The sequence below is a fragment of the Pseudorasbora parva genome, chromosome 9 (genome assembly GCF_024679245.1).
Source record: "Pseudorasbora parva isolate DD20220531a chromosome 9, ASM2467924v1, whole genome shotgun sequence".
Taxonomy (NCBI): domain Eukaryota; kingdom Metazoa; phylum Chordata; class Actinopteri; order Cypriniformes; family Gobionidae; genus Pseudorasbora; species Pseudorasbora parva.
Window position 1 is genome coordinate 33,022,286 of NC_090180.1, and position 19,927 is coordinate 33,042,212.

The 19,927-nt window shown below is 36.4% G+C and overlaps 1 protein-coding gene across 1 annotated transcript; it reads left to right on the forward strand.

Annotated features, from left to right (window-relative positions):
* Nucleotides 1–10,239: 10,239 nt before the first annotated feature.
* On the forward strand, nt 10,240–15,433 carry myl13 (myosin, light chain 13). The gene is made up of 7 exons (XM_067453219.1): nt 10,240–10,396; nt 12,055–12,082; nt 12,346–12,495; nt 12,607–12,780; nt 13,708–13,785; nt 15,086–15,118; nt 15,225–15,433. Exons 1-6 carry the CDS (start codon nt 10,295–10,297, stop codon nt 15,112–15,114), a joined length of 561 nt encoding a protein of 186 aa, XP_067309320.1. The 5' UTR covers nt 10,240–10,294; the 3' UTR covers nt 15,115–15,118; nt 15,225–15,433.
* The last annotated feature ends 4,494 nt before the right edge of the window (nt 15,434–19,927 follow it).

The window sequence follows — 19,927 nt, forward strand, 5'->3', positions numbered from 1 at the left end:
CGGCCACCAGGCGCTCGCATACGAGCCCCAGCCCCGGGCCTGCGCCATGCCGGGCGACGTCTCGGCCCTTATTTTTACTTTCTTCATAATGGGCTTGTGAACTGCTCTTAGTCTGGCCCGTCACCAAGGACCTGTTTGCCTTGGGAGGCCCTACCAGGGGCATAAAGCCCCGGACAACATAGCTTCTAGGATCATTCAGGTACTCAAACCCCTCCACCACGATAAGGTGACAGTTCAAGGAGGGGTTATTTATTTATTTATTTATTTATTTATTTATTTATTTATTTATTTATTTATTTATTTATTTATTTATTTATTTATTTATTTATTTATTTATTTATTTATTTATTTATTCATTGACGTTTTAATCAGGCTATTGTCTGTTTGGGCGCGTTAAATTCTCTTTCAATTACCCTTTCAAAAATAATTAATTAATTAAATAATTAAATAAATAAATAAATAAATAAATAAATAATCCACTGAAATATGAAATATGCAGTGAAGTATTATTGCTTGTTATTGAATATTTAGGGTATTTCAGTAATTTAACTAACATAGGTTATCGTCATTTGTGATCAATTCAATTTTATTATAATATTACACCACCCAAATATGTATTTATTTCCTTCAAATTATCGTTGTTATTGCAGACTGGTTTAGCCTATATTCACCAAAAAGTGATTAATGTAGCCTGCTTAGGATAAAACATTGATCATTTCATGACTCTATACACTACTATGTGAAGACAGTGGCATAATACAATGAAAATATTACCTTTTTAGCCATATCAAAACAGTAATCATGTGCATGGGGTAAATAAAATCAAACAAATCTGGTGGTTTTAGGTATACAGCTACCCCTGGCGGTTCTAGTGTTAAACTGTTATTTCATGATAGGTGACTTTTTGCTAAGAAAAGATCAGAAGAAATGGCAAGAAAGTGTCTCAGATCTGCAGGAAGCTGTGAGTGACTGTTTCATCTCTCACAGAAAGATGTAACATGCCGAAACAAAATGTACTGTTGTCACTCGTTCAGCGTTCATCGTTCAGGACAGGATTGTGCACTCAATGCCAAGAACTGTACGAGCACTATGCGTTAAGTCACAGAGGATATTCTGCGTTTGCATTTAAATCGTTCCAGCTGCCTTGCTCAGCTCCACAACACTCTGTCCTACAGTAACATTAATAACCACATCCATGAACATGATTTCTGCCCGTGTCCTATTTTCCCTACATGTCCCAAGATACTGCGCTCAAACTTGCCGTCATCAAACTACGCCTTTGTTTTGAATAGGCGCCCTCTCGTGGACGGAACGTTGCATAGTGCACCTTTAAGCAAAATGGCCACAGACCCGATTCCAAAAATGTTGGGATGTGCAATAATTGACAAATTTCATAAAATGTATTTTTGTTTACAATAGATTAATTATTCACAATAGAATATAGATAACATATCAAATGTTGAAATTGAGACATTTTGAAATGTCATGCCAAATAATTGGCTCATTTTGGATTTCATGAGAGCTACACATTCCAAAAAATGTGGGACAGGTAACAATAAAAGAAAACATAATCGGTCAGTTGGCTACATGATTGGGTATAAAAAGAGCTTATGAGAGTGGCAGTGTCTCTCAGAAGTCAAGATGGGCAGAGGATCGCCAATTCCCCCAATGCTGCGGCGAAAAATAGTGGAGCAATATTAGAACATTATCTACTATAGTTTAGTCTGCGATTTATAACAGTATTGATATTTATTTTTTAGATGTATATTGTGTATTTTACACCTTTGGAGAGGGGTATATACATCATTTGAATAGAATAAATGGTAACACTTTATTCGTGGGTCCAATTCTCACTATCAACTATGGTTGTTTATTAGCATGCATATTGCTATATTGACTGTTATTGTACTTATTAATGCATGACCATATTCAACATCCCTTAAATCAAACAATACCTAAAATTAACAACTACCTTACTAACAATTAATAAGCAGTAATTAGGAGTTTACTGAGGCAAAAGTCATATTTGATAGTGATCCCCATAAGAAACATTTGAACCCTGTATAAATGTGTGGGTTAAGAGTTATCGAGCTTGAAAGTCATTAGTTTGAACAATGAGAAGCTTTAAATAGACCTCTGATTAATGTTGTTTTTATAACTATGACTATACATAATGATATACATACTGATCCCTCTTTATTGGGGGTTCGAGTCATAAAGACGGTTTTAACCAGCACTGCAGATTAAACTGCAGAAACAAATGGGATTTTTCTCTTCAGGGAGTCTAATTGCTTCTGAATTGCCCTCTGCTTGCTGTTTTAGCACAACGGTCTTTGTAAATTGTTTGCTGAGCCCCAGCAGCTGCTTTTAGATCTGAAGGTCACTTCAGAGCGGGTCAAATGACAATCGCCATTGTAATTCAGCTGTGCTCCTCCCAGGGTTCATGCCAAGTGAACAACAGGTTGTTGCCAAAATAACCGATCTTGCGTGGTTTACAAGCTTGTCTTCTGTGGTCTCATCGCTGACATGTTTGAAATGCATTCAGCACCGATCACCTGATATAGTCTTTGTGTTGTTATGCAAAGCTGGATCCATTTATACCCATGTCCAGTGCAGAGATCTGTCCATCTGTGGCCGCTTGGCTGCGGAGTGAGCTTCAGGTGTCAGAAATAGTGGAGCTATTGTCTAGTTTAATTGGTTAGGGTTAGGTTCATTGACACTTAAAGCCAGGAAACTGCAGCTAACATGTCCACATTACACAAGCATTATCCTATTTTTGCCATGCACTTTCAAGATACATTTACTGTAATTTGTAGCATTTTGTACAAAGCACCATATTTCTTGAGCACAAGGAATTGTTATAGCTCGATGTAAACAAAGCATGGTGGACCGTATGGGGCTTATGCTCATTTACAATAATTTATATCGTCAAAAGTGCTTACTCCTTGCTTATTTGAGGGAAACGGAGGAGAAAAAACAGCGCATAAGGCAAGGGAAGCTGTTATCCCTTTAATTTTACGTTTTTTGTATATTCATAGGTACTGCCATTTTTGTTTCGTGGGCTATGTGACTTCAGAGCGTGTAACTGGGAGTACATCGATCTAGTACGAGCTCATGAAGTCACAGGTTGGACTGCCGTTCCAGTGAACTTTTACAGGTAGAAGGTTGGAAAAACACAGGTTATGGGTTGCCTGGAACAATACATAAGTAAGGGATAATGTACACCCAGCCGGTTGTTATCGCAGAATAAATCTCGACACTGAAGGGGTTTATTCTGCGATAACAACCGTTATAAACATTATCCTGCTTATTACACGTCTACTTGTCTCAAGTAAATTAGGCACAAAATATTGTCTTGAGTTTAAATATTTTATTAGCTCTAGCTTTCTGAGCCATGTGGAGCACATTATTTGACAAAGATGCATTTTTATGGACTTTTATGGACAGAGCTACATCTACTGCTTGAAAAACTTGGATTAACCTGGACTTTTTAAAATAACTCTGATTTTATTTGTCTGAAAGAAGAATGTCATAACTCGAGGGTGAGTAAATCATGAGTAAAACACCTTGAAGTCTTCTTTCATTGTAACCCGTGGTAGTTAAGTGTTTCAGTCACACAATTGCACCAGCCAGTCGATGACAGTTGAGTGACACGTAAAGCATATAAGTAGTGCCGGTCAAGATAACTCGTAGTACCCGGATGAGCGGTTTGGCGATTGTTATCTGGGAATAACATACCGCTGGAATTTGCGATTGACCAATCAGAATCAAGTATTTTACAGAGCCATTTAATATGATCCCTTAACACTAACATAACCTTTAAACCTAAACATACGTATTTTATACAAAATAATAAAATGTAATGGACAGAAATGTGATGGAAAATGACAATTCTAGTAACAACATAGCATTAAAAAGATGTTTTAAATTGTTAATCCTAGATACATAAATAATTTAAGTTTTAGTGCTTTCAATACATCAGTATTGTATGTTATAGTGTGTATGAAAACATAAGTAAATGTACATGTGGTTGAACCACACTTTAGGTAAAAATACATGTATTCTCTTGAGATCACACTGCAAAAAGTTAGTTGATTATGAGTTAGCAGAGCAAATGGCTTTGTTACAAACTGAAACACTTCAGGCTTGGTTTGCGGAGACAGACAAACAAATCACTGAACAGCTGATGTCACCAAACCCTTGAGTTGAATCAGCAGTGACGCCACACTTTTGAAAACTTTTGGTGGTCTTTGGGTTGTGAACGGACAGCTCACGAGTTTTCTCCTGAGACTTGATGTTGCATTCAAACGGAGGCTTTTGTCTGAGTCTCGCATCTGTCTGCTGAGAAAAATACTGTCAGATTTCAAGAGAGTGCTCAACAATATCATACAATGTGTTCAGAGTGTTTCCTAAGCTGAAGCGCTTCTAACCATTTACAAACATTTACATGTTGCAATATGAAGTGAAACATTTCCTTATGCTTACATTAGTGTTGTAGTACTCAAGACCTTTTTCAAAAAGTCCTGGTCTCAGTCTCGAACACATTTGTACTCGTAGTCTTGGTATCAGACCAAGAGGATTCTGGATTTTATCTCAAGACCACAACTCTGAGGATATTACTAAATTGCTGGTGAATCGTCTGATTTATTTGTTAACGTCATTATTATGATTCGATGTAAAACTTACTGCTTAAAATTCAATCAATAACCTATGATTTATGTTGTTATTGTTGTGGCCGGGATTGAAATCAATGCAGTATTGTCTCAAAAAAGTAAAATGCCCAAAATTCATACAAATGCCCACAAATTCATACAAATGCCCACAAAAAAGTACTTGTAAGATCTTGTGTTTATATATTATAACATAGGAATATATTTAAGCAATATCACAATAGCAAGAGAGTTTTTTTCACGAATATGAGCATGATTGCAAATGTGATATTGATTTTATACAAACGCCCAATAAACACGAAGTTAATATTAAAGGGATTGGTCATCCAAAAAATACAATTTACCCCATTATTTTATTAACTCTAAAGCCATCATTGATCTTTCAGACAAATACATTCTGAGTTATATAAAAATCCAAGTTTGGCAGCCCAACATTTGAAGCCCAAAAAAGTTCTGCAAAGTGCTTCATTTTTATATTTAATAGGCTTATCCTTTTATTTTATTTATTTTTATTATCTCTTTATTATCTATATAAATGTTGTTGTTTGTGATTTGATTGGTAACAAATCTATAAAGTGTCTTATTATTCTAATAGTATTTATCGATTAAATATAAGACACTTATCAGATGGATTTTTTAGAGGATTTTGAGTAGTTCTGGTCTGGTTTTGGTCTTGACTTGGTCTCGCCCTGCTTTGGTCTTGTTTTCGTATCAACACTCTCAGGTCTTGGTTTCGTATGTAGTTTCGCTCTCATTCACTTGCACAATCAAACACATTACATGCAATGTCATATTTTAAATTGTTCAGTGTAGACAGTGTTTGCTTCTAATAAATTAACAAAAGAAATCAATGTTCTACATATACAGTGTTAGGTACTGAATTTAATCTAATATTCTATAGGGCCAGTTTTTCAAAAGTAATCTGATCAGATTGGACCATATCCTGAAAATGGGTTGTTCAAAAGAAAGGGGAAAAAAGGATTCTGAAATCAGATTAGATTACAAAATCCAATCTTGGGTTTCATGGTTCAAATCATCAGTTTGTTTTGTTTAAAACATTTTACTAAGATTAGGATACCTTTGCTCCAAAAATACAACATTTGTATCATGATACACACATCATTTTGCTCTTAGTTTAACTCAATGTGATAAATTAGACCTATTAAGCCTTTTGAACATTTTTCCATCACTATGTCCATTTAGGGCCTCCATAGAGCACTACACTGTAAAAAAAATAAGTCAGTAAAAATAGGGCACAATGTACTGTATAAACATGAAGACATTTTTTTACATAAGGATTGTTTTTTTACAGGTGTTTTACCTGTATTTTGAATTACACATTGCATAAGTTTTTGTTTTAACGGGCAACAGAAATGTAAGTAAAATTACTGGATAATGTACTGGCAGAAAATTACGAGTAAATTTTCCGTTATTATTTTTTACAGTGTAGTAATCCAGATTTGGAAAAAGTGTGAACACTCTTAGAAAAAAAGGGTTTCTTAGAGGTTATATATAGAGCCATAGGGTTCTTTACTCAACTCCAAAGAACCTTTTATGCTAAAAAGGTTCTATAATGAAACGAAAGAACCCCTTTGGCACTTAAAAAGGGTTTTATACAGAACCTATTAGGGGTTTCAAATACGTAGCGCCTATTAGAACCTTTTAAGGTTCTATATAGAACCTTTTCTTCAAAGAGTGTATCTGGATCAGGGTGAGCGATAGTTTTGCATTGAAAAAATGACACAAAAGTAAGATAGATTACCTGATCCTGGATAGCAAAACATGGGTCCCCTTTCAGTCGCTGGGAAAGAGGGTTACATACGTAACCGAGACGTTCGACAATCCCAATGCAGATCCCAAAATGTCAGTGGCGTCGACGTAACGCTTCCGTTTCCTGAAGGAGGAAATGGAAACGTTACGTAACATTACGTAACTTGATGTAACCGAGACAATTTCCAAATCCAGATCATTCGGATCCAGATTAAACTCTGATTGAACATCTTCTAAAATGCATAGAGCTATTTAAAATATAGTTTTAGTATTTACAATATTAGGGGGAAACATTCAATAAAATTTGATTTAAAAAAGTGGACAAAAGTTGATACCTTAATCCCAGCAAAAGAGAATGTTCTGGCAAGGTTCTCTCAAAGTGACAAACATGTTCTTCAAGTAACAATAGAATGTTCGTTCAAAGCTATCTGGTCTCTAATAACTAAAACGTAAGCACAAAAACATAATCTATACATCATTCATAGAGGTGTAACGACCATCATGTCACAATTCGATTCATATCACGATCTTGACCTCACAATATGATATTTTGATACTACAAAACATATGGTAAAAGGTTAAGGACTTGGTGCTGGTAACTCAATGCACAGGACAATGATGACACCAGAATAAAAATGTTCATGATTCTGAAGCTGAAAATACAGAACTATTTTTGACTAATATGCTTTGTCACTGACAAGATATATTTAAAATAATTAAGGCCACTTTTTACTGGAAACAAAATACATTTGACATTATCAGGACCGACAAATCAAACATTATTTATAGTAGTTTAATGTAGTACTGACAGTAAAACTAAAAACATTTCTCACACTGAAATTTTTAATTTTTGTTAAAATGTACACAGTACAGATTGTCACTATCGACGATACATATTGTTGCAGTTTTGTATTGCGAAATATTGTGACACGATATGTTAAACCCCTAATCATTCATGAAACTTATTTTTGAAATGTTTCCATATAACATTTTTTAAATGTTGCTACTTGTTTACATTCCAAAGTAACATCCCATAATGTTTGAAGAATGATACCATGGAATGTTTTCTTTAACGTTCATATAACCAAGAAAAAAAAAAACCTTCTTACACTGTAAACCCTAATGTTGTCTTTACTTAAACAAATCAAGTAAACTTGACTAAATTATACAAGTTTAGTCTAAAAACTCAGACATATAAGTTAGTATAACTTATTAACCAACAAAATACATAAACTTAAGATTTTAAGTTGTATGAACTCAAAATCATAAGTAATTAAAATAGCTCACTCTGGTCTTGCTTTGATGTGATTGGCCATGCCAGGAGTTCTGTCTAGCAACAAGAGAATTCATTCACTGATTGGAGGGCATTTCCTAAAGGCGGTCCTTTTCGCCTCATCTGTTGCTTGTTGCTGATTCAAATTAAGATGGAGACTTTTTCATTGTGTGTAATCTTAAATTCGGTAAGTAAAAATTTGTAAGTTACTAAACATAACAATAATACGTGAACTAACTTATAACCAAATTGACTTTATTTCTGTTTTAATGAAAATAATAGTTTTGTTGGAAGTCACCATGATGGAGATAAGTGTTTGCTTTAGTTGGGCTCTTGACCCTTAATGTAATATTAGTGTTTCTCTGGCTACTTTGTGTTTGTGAGACACCTATGTTAAGCAACAAAAAGCCAAGAGAAATATCATCAAGCGATGTTGTTTATTCATTGATGATGATAATAACATCATCATATATAGGCAGAATCCCTGATCTTGTGCAGAGTCCAATGCTTTGGATGTCAAAGCAGTTATTAATAGTTTTGAAATATTAATAATACTAGAATCTTCACCATTGTGCTAATATAATTTTTTTTTTAATGTGCACAAAACGTTTAAATCTATGGCATTAATTAGACACATACACACATCACTAATCTGCGTATGAATCTCTACAATGGTGACAAAAAACTTTTTAAAATGGTGAAAAAATCTGATAAACAGATCAACTCTGAACATAAAACAAGCTAAAAAAAACATCAGAACAAAACAGCAAAAGTAACAGCAAATAGTAAGAATCAAAGAAAATGTGTCACAATTCAGACGCATAATTTATTCATGCTGCAATGCATGTTGGGACCAATAGGGGAGTTTTGATTGGTTGTACCCAGCATACTGTACTGAACTGGTGTAGCCAGTTTGGTGAACTTAACAATTTAAGTACAGTGAATGTGAGCACCAAGTTAAGTGAACTTAAATATACAAGTTTTAGGAGACTCCATTACTCAATTGAATTGAGGGAATCACTTTCCTCAAATCATTTGAGTATTCTCAACTTATTAGGGTTTACAGTGTAAAACATTTAAACTGAAACATTCAGAGATAACATTCTCATATCACTTTTGAACATTCTGAAATAGCCTTTCCATGAGTTAATGGAAATTTTAGCAAAACATTTGTGGAATGTATTTTTGTTAGCTGGGATGAGACATATAAGCATTCAGTCCTGAGGCAGTTAGTGTATGTGTGACTGACAGACGGCACAGCTGAACATCCTGTTCCTCTCCCGCCTCTCCCATTGATTCTGTCTTCTCTCGCTCCTCATTCAAAGAAAGAAAGAAATATTTCTCACACCACATTATCAATATTGGCTCCTTTTCTTTCACAGTCTTATTTGACTCTACTTTTTTTTTTTTTTTAAATCCTAAATATTTATTGGAGAAATGTCACAAGCACTGTTGATACTGAAATGATATATTCTGTAGATTCTGGGAGATCTCCAAGTCTTATACTGAGCAAAGCACACACACATCATCTATGAATGAGCACAGCACTACCATTCTCCAGAAGGGTGAAGTAAACAATCTAAAGAAAAAATAACTTGTGCTTTCATTGTTATTATTATTAATATTACTACAATACATGTTTGCATTACTGATGTGCAAAAAAGTAATTGTGTACAAAAGGCTTAACGAATATATTTAATCAAAATTACACAAATTTAACATTAATGTTATTAATGTATAATTGCCATAAAAATAATGCCACAGTGCAAAAAGTCTAAAAATCAGCTTAATTTTCTGAATCCAAATTATTACTTTCTTTTTTGATTTGGGGATTTAATTTAATGATATTTATTATGATTTTTAATGGTTGTAATCATGTTCTGCTCAATTTTGAATATATATATATATATATATATATATATATATATATATATATATATATATATATATATATATATATATATATATATATATATATATATATATATATATATATGCCTCTACAATCTTAAACATAAATATTTTAAACATGGGGGGTTTACGGCCTAATTTCATTGAAGAACTTGTGTACTGAAAATGTAGAAAATGTACTGTTGCTTGAAAATGTAAATAACTTTTTAATCTCCAAAAAAAAAACATACTTGAAATGTATTGAAATTGATAAGGCATCTTTAAGTTAACTTCAAGTATATGTATTAAGTAACTTCAAATATGGTCACCCTTATTTAAAGCATATAAAATAAAGGTTACTTGATTCAGACATAATATCATACGTGGCTCATGATGACCAAAACCGATTAATTTCTCTCTTTATTAACATTAACTGTGAAGTCTCTCTGGCCCTGTACAGATGGACAGGAGAATCTATTGTGAGAGAACAATGTGTCTCAAATAGAAGCCTTAACACTTGTCCTTTTACGGCCTTCCTATTGGTGTTTGGCGCCTTCCTGGGACAAAAGGGGGCCGGATTCACCTGCTCAGCGGAAGATAAAGGGTGGTCTGTAAGCATGGAGTCCTGTACCCAGAGCGTGTCCCACCCTGTGCTGTCTCTGTCCCTCTGTGTTGCACCGTAACCATCAGCATGGCCCCCAAGAAGAAGGAAGAGCCCAAACCAGTAGCGGCACCCAAGCCCCCAGAGCCCGAGCCCCCCAAGGAGCCGGAATTTAATGCAGCTGAAGTCCAGGTACACACTCTACATGTCTAAACTGGTGAGATCCACTGCGGGAGATGTGATTTAATAGATCACACCCATCGCACTGCGATCATTCATATGCCAAAAATGTAATATCTTTGACAATTTATTGAATAGATTTGCTTTTTCATTTCAATCAAACTGAATATGGTGTCTAGTCTGTCTAAGGAGTGACAAGTATTATTATTATTCTGTTTCCCCATTAATTATGGTGAAGAACAAAGTGAAAATGATAGCCTATCATTCCTGCTGCTTCTGATCAAAGACTTTAAGGTGCTTTCTCTTTATAGAACTTTTTGGGGGACAAAAGTTTCTCCTCTTATTTTGATGTCAGTTTCTCTATTGATTTCCCTGAGGACACATGTTGCCTTCCCACAGAGCTTTCTTTATTGTCCGTGCGCTAATTTAAACAACAGGATGTAGTGCATCCAAAAAGGACAAACTGCTATTGAATAATGGCTGTGAATGTTAACGCGTATCATTGAGGAGGATATCACTCTAATGATAACTTTCATTTGGCAGTGTGTTTTGTACATATTTGTTTAATCTGCAGAGCTCAGAGTTGATTTGCACTGAAACAATTAATAAAATAGTCATCAGAGAACTTCTTTCCCACATCCAAATGCTTCAGCGACTCGCATTAGCTCCACAAATTTAACCACAAGACACATAAATACCATATTCTCAAACATATAATCAGGAATACCCAATGGGATATCGTGCGGGTCAAGTGATATGTAGGTTTGGTAGTGAAATAATGGAAATTTAACAGAGGAGCCAACAAAACAAAAGAGCATTTGGTGGTCAACATTGCCACTCTACACCACATTTCCATAGTCTAAAATGTTGTGGTGAAGAAAAGCCATAATATATGTTCCAGACCATTGAGGTTTGGGCCACACAATGTGATTGTGATTATGCTGGACCACCCAAACTTCTCAAGCAGTTTCAAAACTGCCTACTAAAGCAATGATGTCAATCCGCTACAATACATTTCTAATGAGCTCTGATTCCTGAGGATAATCTTTTACAGTACCGCTATATTTTCCTGCATCCAGTGGCATTGTGTTGGTGATTAGTTACGCCTCAGTGGGCAACATTCTTTACTGTTATTCAATGAATTCAGGCGTATAAGATACAATGGCTCCTAATGGCATTTAAATCTTTAGTTTGGCAGGACAAAACACAAAGTTATGCCTTTAAATGTGTAGTTGCAATGTCGGGTCGTAATGTCCTAAGTGTTTCCTCAGTAGGGCTCATCTTTTGACAATTTTCCATTTCCTAAGGCCGTAAAAAGCATCTTGTCAGTGTCATGTGTTCATTGTTTCAATCACTGCATAAGCCTGCTAACCCTGACATCTAACCATTTGTTCTGGAATGACAAAAGGGGTGTCGGGTGAACACCCACCCCACAGGGCCACACGCGCCTTCTGGCCACAAGGCTGCTCATAAATTTTTTTGAACGGTGAGTCACAGGACAAACGGAATTGCGCTTGAGTAACCAGAGACATCTGACAGCCGTGACGGGTCACGTCGTGAAGGACAAATACCAGCCGAGCATTAATAATGATATCTCCAACATCTGATTCTTGTATCTTGATTCAACTTCAGATTTGTGTGTGATTATTTCATTTTTCTTTTCTTGGCAGCTTGAATTCACTGCTGAGCAGATTGAGGGTAAGTCAGATTTGTGTGTGCATTTTGTTTAAAGAAGTTAAATTGATTTAATGATGTTGCTTTGCTGATTGTGATTCTAAAGATTTTTCTTTTTCCTCCAGAAATTGCATTCAAAATATGTTCTCTCAATATATAGTCTTAATATAGCGCCAAGTGTCCCGCTAGGTCACTTTTCCGTCTCCTTGTGATTTTTTATTCTTGGTCAAAGAGAAGCTTCTTGGCGCTGGAGAAACTGATCATTCCCTGCTGTTTTTTCTCTGCAGATTTCAAGGATGCGTTCCAACTGTTTGACAGGACGCCAACCAATGAGATGAAAATCACATTCGCTCAGTGTGGCGACCTGATCCGGGCCTTGGGTCAGAACCCCACCAACGCTGAAGTTATGCACGTCTTAGGCAAACCCAAAGCTGAAGGTGAGACTCACAGACATGAGCCTGACTGCCCACTCCCAAATGCTGAGAACTCAACTGTTGAGCCTGTCATGCCACAGACACATATACTGTACCTTGCTTTTTTGTTGGCAGATATGCAGGTGAAGATGCTGGATTTCGACCAGTTCCTGCCCATGCATCAACACATCTGCAAGGCCAAAGACCGCGGCACCTTTGAGGACTTTGTTGAGGGTCTGAGAGTGTTCGACAAAGAGGGAAACGGAACAGTGATGGGTGCTGAGCTCAGACACGTCCTTGCTACTTTGGGTGAGCTTAACAATAATAATAAATTATATCTAATTGTCTTCTGTATAAGCAAATTCCTATTGTGGCTGCAAATAACTTCCCAGATAACAGGGAATGTTCTCCGAACATCCCGGCAAGGCTCTTTCAACTTTATGAACAAATACATAATTGAATGTTTGTTAAAAGTGATCTGGTCTTTAAGGTTCTCAAAACATTATCAGGAAAACAGTCATACATTGTTCATTGAACATTGAACATTTTAGTTGGACATTCATCTAACGTTTTTTGAAATGCTTGTTTTAGAATGTTCAGAGAATATTCAAAAGTAATGTTCCCATAATGTTTGAAGAATGATACAATGGAACGTTCCATTAACTCTCACATAAACGTGGAAAAAAGTTTTTAAACCATTTAAAAAACTGAGCATTCTTACAATGTAGTTTTGTTAGCTTTTTATTTTATTTTGCCTTTACATTGGGTTTTATCTCACTTTTATTCAATAAAATATTTTCTAATCTTATTTATTTGTCATGAAATGTTAAATTTGTCACAAGATACATTTACTTGAGAAGCAAACTGTGCAAAATATAATGAGTTGTTTTCAGAGATTTGTATTAAATCAAATGACAATGACAAAACCATTTTATTTCCTCAAAATCACTTAGTACATTGATAAAAGAGAATGCTTTAATATTTTCGAAGTTGAAGATTATTATAGTACTTTTTTACAAGAAAATAATGTTTCAGTTTTTCTACTTCAAAGTTTCACTTTAATTCAATGTGTTACATGTGTGTGTGTGTGTGTGTGTGTGTGTGTGTGTGTGTGTGTGTGTGTGTGTGTGTGTGTGTGTGTGTGTGTGTGTGTGTGTGTGTGTGTGTGTGTGTGTGTGTGTGTGCGTGTGTGTGTGTGTGTGCGTGTGCGTGTGTGTGTGCGTGTGTTCTCGGCAGGTGAGAAGATGAAGGAGGATGAGGTGGAGCAGCTGATGGCTGGCCAGGAGGATGCAAACGGCTGTATAAACTATGAAGGTGAGTTTCTACACACTTTTATAACTCCATCATCTTCTGCTGTTCAGCTCTTTCATTCAGTAATATCACATCCACTCATGCTTGCTACTTTAAATCAACATCTGTCATCAGTAGACTGATAACATCACAATTTGTGTATGAATGAAGTGATAATGAGAACAGAAATATGTCTGTCTCTAATCAGAATATGATTGCTCTCTTCACCTCTGGTTAGTGATGTTGACACATCTAGTACAATAATTTCTGTGAAATTAACAAATTATTCTCCCATAAAATGAAAACTATGCGTGCATGAGTTTGTCTAAAGCTGAAAATATAAAAAGCATCAGTGAACTCAGAATAGTATAGACTAAACTGTAACACTTTACAATACGGGTGCACTAATATGCATTAATTCATGCTTAATTAATGCACAGATAATCATGAGTTTATGTATCACTAATGGTGAACTAACTCATTTATTAATGATTACTGCATCAGCAACTAATGAAGATTTATATGAATAATAGATTAAGTAATAATTAAAAATCATTACATTTTGACACATTTATTTAATAACAATTTAATGATTACTTAATCTTACTGATGCAGTAATCATTAATAAATGGGTTAGTTCACCATTAGTAACACATTAACTTAGCCTGACAAGCCAGACCCACATCAAGATGTTTGGTTTGGAAACTCACCATTGACAGCTCAATCCAAATGGCGGGATAAACGGTTGTCTCTCAAACTCCCTCTGCACGGCGTGCACCAATTGGATAGCCCTACAACCAAACAGAGCAACGAAGGTAAAGCAGAGCTTGTTGACAGATTAAACTTTCAACGTATCTGGTCGGCAAAACTCCGAACACATCTTCCCTTCTTAAGAATGACTTCAGTGCCATTCTTTGTTTTTTTATCAGAGAAAAGCTTAGCTCCAAATCGCGGTCAAAGCTGATTTGAAAGACAGCCGTTCGACAGTTTCTGTGTTAACTAGAAGCATGTACACGCGCAACCCGGCCGTCATTATATTAAGCCCCGCCCACCGACTCTATACACTATGTGATTGGTGCGACCAGAGTTTGGCGTTTACAGCTCAGATGGGTATTGAGAGTTGCTAGATGACATTCGCGGCAGATTAGATTTGCTGCCGCTAGGGTGCGTATAGATTTCTAAGCTAACATTAACTCATGATTATCTGTGCATTAGTTAAGCGTGAATTAATGCATATTAGTTCACCCATATTGTAAAGTGTTACGGACTAAACATTTATTAGCACAGAATATTGATATAGATTTTGTCTTTTTTTTCCACCCAGCTTTTGTAAAGCACATCATGGCTGGCTGAACAGGTATGAGAAATCACCCTTATTAACTAAACTTCATCTTGAATGCATATTTGTTCTGTTATGAGTCCCGTCTACGTGTATAAATGTCGATTGTTTCCCTGGTTTTCAGATGATCCAGACACTTCAACGAGGATAGAGAATATTGCCAGTGTTATTTCAATGTTGTTATTTTGTAAATGAAACCCATGCAGATGTTTCCTGCCGGGGATCCACTGTCTCCCAAATGCTCCTTTTTGTATGGCTCCTCAGTCAGTAATGCCAACATACATCACACCTGTTCTTTTTGTGAATACAAATTTTAATAAATGTCACGCTTGGATTAAACCGCCTCCTCTCTCTCTGAATCCACTATTCCCAGAAAATATAATTGCTTGTATTGAACGTCTGTAATGTAGAGAGAAAGGAGCTTGCTTTGATACAGTCTTTCTCACTCGCTTTGACTCAGTTCTCAAATTAGACTTTTCTCTAAACAAAAGGTCAGATCTCTGAACAATTCTCTTCCACTTCATCTAATTTTCTACACCTTACAATGAATGATTATGTATTCAATAAAAATGTTATTATAGTTAGGCTACAGTATGCCTGATTGTGTTTGTCTATAATTATGAGTTCATTAAGATCACATTTTAGTAATGCTAAAATTCACAAATTATTCTTGTCAGTGTATCAGAAACTGGGCAACGGTCCTGGTATTTATGGATGTGAGAAACTCTGGGTGACTATGGATACTGATGGCATCTTTGAGGTATAAGCATCATCGAACCTGCCCCCCTCAAGAAATACACAGCTATATCTGAGAGGCATTAGCCAATCCAAAGACCAGATTTGGGTTGTAGAGTAGCTCCGAGATCTTGATGCACTTTTAAAGGAGCTGTAAATATATTTCAATTAATCATAAAATGGCCCTGATATGGCACTAGACATTAAGAAATCATGTTCATTTCAAATACTTATATCACTGACAACAGTAGTCCGGCCAGAATATTATTTAAAAGTTATATTTCAGTCATTTAAAAGTTGTTGTTGCAGCCCTCAACTGATGTTGATGTTGACATGTTGTGTTTTGACCTGAAGCTCCACCCTCCACCTATCGACCAATCATGAAGTCAGTAGTGTTTCTGCATCCGGATTGCCAGATCTTCTCTAGTTACCACAGCTACAGATACAAACGTTCCTGCTGGATCCTGCAGCCGATCTGGCAACCTCGAGTCAGGGGAAGGGGGAGAGGGGATAGTGATTGCAGTACCAGTTTTGGCCACAATCTTACATACACTTCCTTTAATGGTATAGTCTTTGCTGTGAATAAGGACAATGTTGATTGTACACTGATATAGTACAATACAGTATCCACACTAAAGATGTTCAGGATGACCTACCCTAATACAGTCTGACACCGTGTCCTAACTATATCGCAACATGACGCAGCGAAATGCGATAAAAAGTATCTTTTCCATGTTAAAGTTTTTGTTTAACTATTGTTCTGCGACATTGCGGCTGGCAATGTCACAAAACATGGCAAAGATAATCTCAGGTAATGTTTTTGTACTTCATTTGATGTTAAAGGGGTACGTCAGCACTGGAAAGATTAATCTGTATTTAAACTGGGTCATTAATGTAGTAGAAATGTGAAAATTATTTTTGAATTTGGTGCTTTCTAGACTGAGAAAAGACAGAAAATTTATTTTTGTCTCATGGGGATGAAAGACTACAATTCCCAGAATGCTTCGCTGCCCTGTGAGGCCATTCCCAAAGCCACCGCTACTGGATTACTGTGACTGAATTGGAGAACAGACACTACAATTAAATACTGAACATGTCTGTTCAATATAACGATCGAGCGGCCTTGTGAGTCTCACAGCACTAAAGTCCGATTCGATTTAACGTCATGAATGAGCTGATGAGCTCTCGCGATGAGAGCTGAGGTAATCGCGAACACACTCGCAGCATACATTCACAACGCGTGTTCAGTCTGGTGCGTTTTTAGTTCATGCCTTTGGAAGCTTAAGACACTTACATTGCTCAGCATCCGTTTAAATGAATGCGTGAGGCTGCAGGTGCGAGCTGAGTTGTGAGTGTGATCTCCCATCCCCCATGCGCGGGTTGAAAGCATGTGGAAATGGCTCCCTCTGCTGACTGTAGTCTTTAGCCTCTGGCCAAAAATTCCAAAGATGACGCAAATATCGTCAATTTGCGTCATCGGAGGAATTTTTCCAGAAATAGAATGCCTAAATCTCTTGTCTCAGGGGGATATGAGGAGGGGGAAGCACAATCATTTGAATATACTCCAGGGTTTATTGATACAAAGCCATATGCTATGCTATGCGTGTAATATGACTTTGAATATCATTTATTGCTCTCAGCTTTAATTTTTTAATAATTCACTTTTGATCTTGAAATTAAACAAAGGGAAACAAGATGGTTCAAACTATGAAAAAACAAGTATATTCTATGACAAAGATTGTTTTAGTAATTCAGTGTGTATTTTTAGTAATGTTTAAATAGTGCAATATTTGTATGTACTTATAATTTTCCTTGCGAGTGCCGTCTAGATTCCTCTCTAGTGCCATAGCCTACAGTTGCTGCGGGAGCCCGCCCACACACTGTTCTGATTGGCTGTGGTTTGTAAATCATTTTGTTGCATCTTGTAGTCGCAACACGTGTGGTGTGTTCAGACAAATTGCTTGACTCTGGAATCTTATCTTGTAGCATCTAGTTAGGAAACGTCAGAGGCGAGGGCTTTTTTGGTCCTTGCAGGCCATTATAGGTGTTTTATTTCCACTTTGACAAAATAGCCCAACCACTGAATGCTCTTTTGCTATAGGAAATGAAGTTTGGTGGACATTGAATTGAGTGAACTGTTGCATGTCAAATGGTGCTTTTGAACATCTGAAATCTTACTCAAGCCCTTGTAATGGCATATGCTGATTTTTCATTGCCTGTTGAATCTCATACAGATATCAGACATCAGGGATTACGGGTGTTCTTTTCCAAGCTCAGGAAGGATGAGAGCATGTGCTGTCCCCACCCTGCGGAGTGAAACCATGACAATTACAGTTCCTTGGTATTAGAGTTGTTGGCCATAACAACAACAACAAAAAAAGGTACAGTTTTTCTCAGTCGCTTTGGTGCATTTCTCACATCACTATTTTGCACAACAGTTAGTTCAACCTCACAACATTTAGTTTCATCATAGTATCATAGTAGCAGGTTCTCATTCCTTCCAACAAATTGCAAGCGCTTTTAGACAGGCATCAATTGCTTTCATACATGACAGCCATTTGACTATCGTATTCATAAACAATGGTGTCAGGACTTTTCATACTGATGACACTTTGATTGACATGAATACTTGCTTTTGAGGAATGAGCTATCCATTTTGAGCAAGTGACACGCTTTTGCGGGTTATCAACTAGGTTTTGCAGTTTGTACCAATTGTTCTGAGAACTGCACTAACTGTTGTGCAAATGTAAATAGTGATGTGAGAAATGCACCAAAGCGACTGTAGTGAAGTGCTTTTTCTTTTTCTTTTTTGGATAATAAAAAATGTCCTTTTTGCTTGCTTGAGTAGAGTGACCCCCTTCAAGTTTTAGGAAAATATGCAAAAGTATTACAGAATGTTCCCATATATTCAACTTTTTCTAAATGCACGTGATATAGTTTAGTGAAAAGGATTATAAATAGCATTTTATAACTGAGTTTTGGCCTGTGGTTACTGGCAGTTGTTTTCTTATTTTGTAGTACAACCATATGTGCTGCTTTTGTGGAGATATGGAGACTGGTGCAGAGTGTGATTCAGATGCACGAGTGTGGGCTGAAATGTGGACTAAAATTGTTTTATTTCAAAATATTGAGACCTTTTTGTTGTTTTTGAAATAGATGTGATCTAAGTGCTTGCCCCTCACCGCCAATTATAATTAGGATAGATGGATAGATAGATAGATGGATGGATAGATAGATAGATAGATAGATAGATAGATAGATAGATAGATAGATAGATAGATAGATAGATAGATAGATAGATAGATAGATAGATAGATGGATGGATGGATGGATGGATGGACGGACGGACGGACGGACGGACGGACGGACGGACGGACGGACGGACGGACGGACGGACGGACGGACGGACGGACGGACGGACGGACGGACAGACAGACAGACAGACAGACAGACAGACAGACAGACAGACAGACAGACAGACAGATAGATAGATAGATAGATAGATAGATAGATAGATAGATAGATAGATAGATGACAGCAAGTTAATATCGCATTTCAGCATTTGATTTCCTCTTTTTCTTCTTCGTACTCTTCAGTCTATGTTCAATCAGGATCGTCCCGTGTGCCAGAGCCGGTGCTGATGTTCTCATTTCCTGCAGCAGAGGAGTTCACATTACCCTTGAATTATCACCCTCGTATTAACTCATCCAGGATGGATGCTTCTCCCATCGTCCAGCAGTTGTGAACGCGGGTGTTTCATTATCTTGCCCCTGCTGTCTCATGCACTTCAAACTCATCTCATAAAAAAAAAAAAAAAAAAAAAATGTTTTTGGCATATGCTAAAGAGAGAGAGAAGACTTTTGACTTACAACACTTATAAAGAGCGATTTGTAATTTATAACTTCAAAAATGAATACATACTAATAATAAATTGTTTATGAATTGACACGTTATTATACAAAAATCATATTCTATTTTAACTCCAAACAGTCATCCTTTTTTTGTAAAATAAAAAATAAAAAAAATACTACAGCATCAGTTTGAGACTTGCAGTGTTTACAGATAAAGATGAACACAAGAAAACCCCAAAAA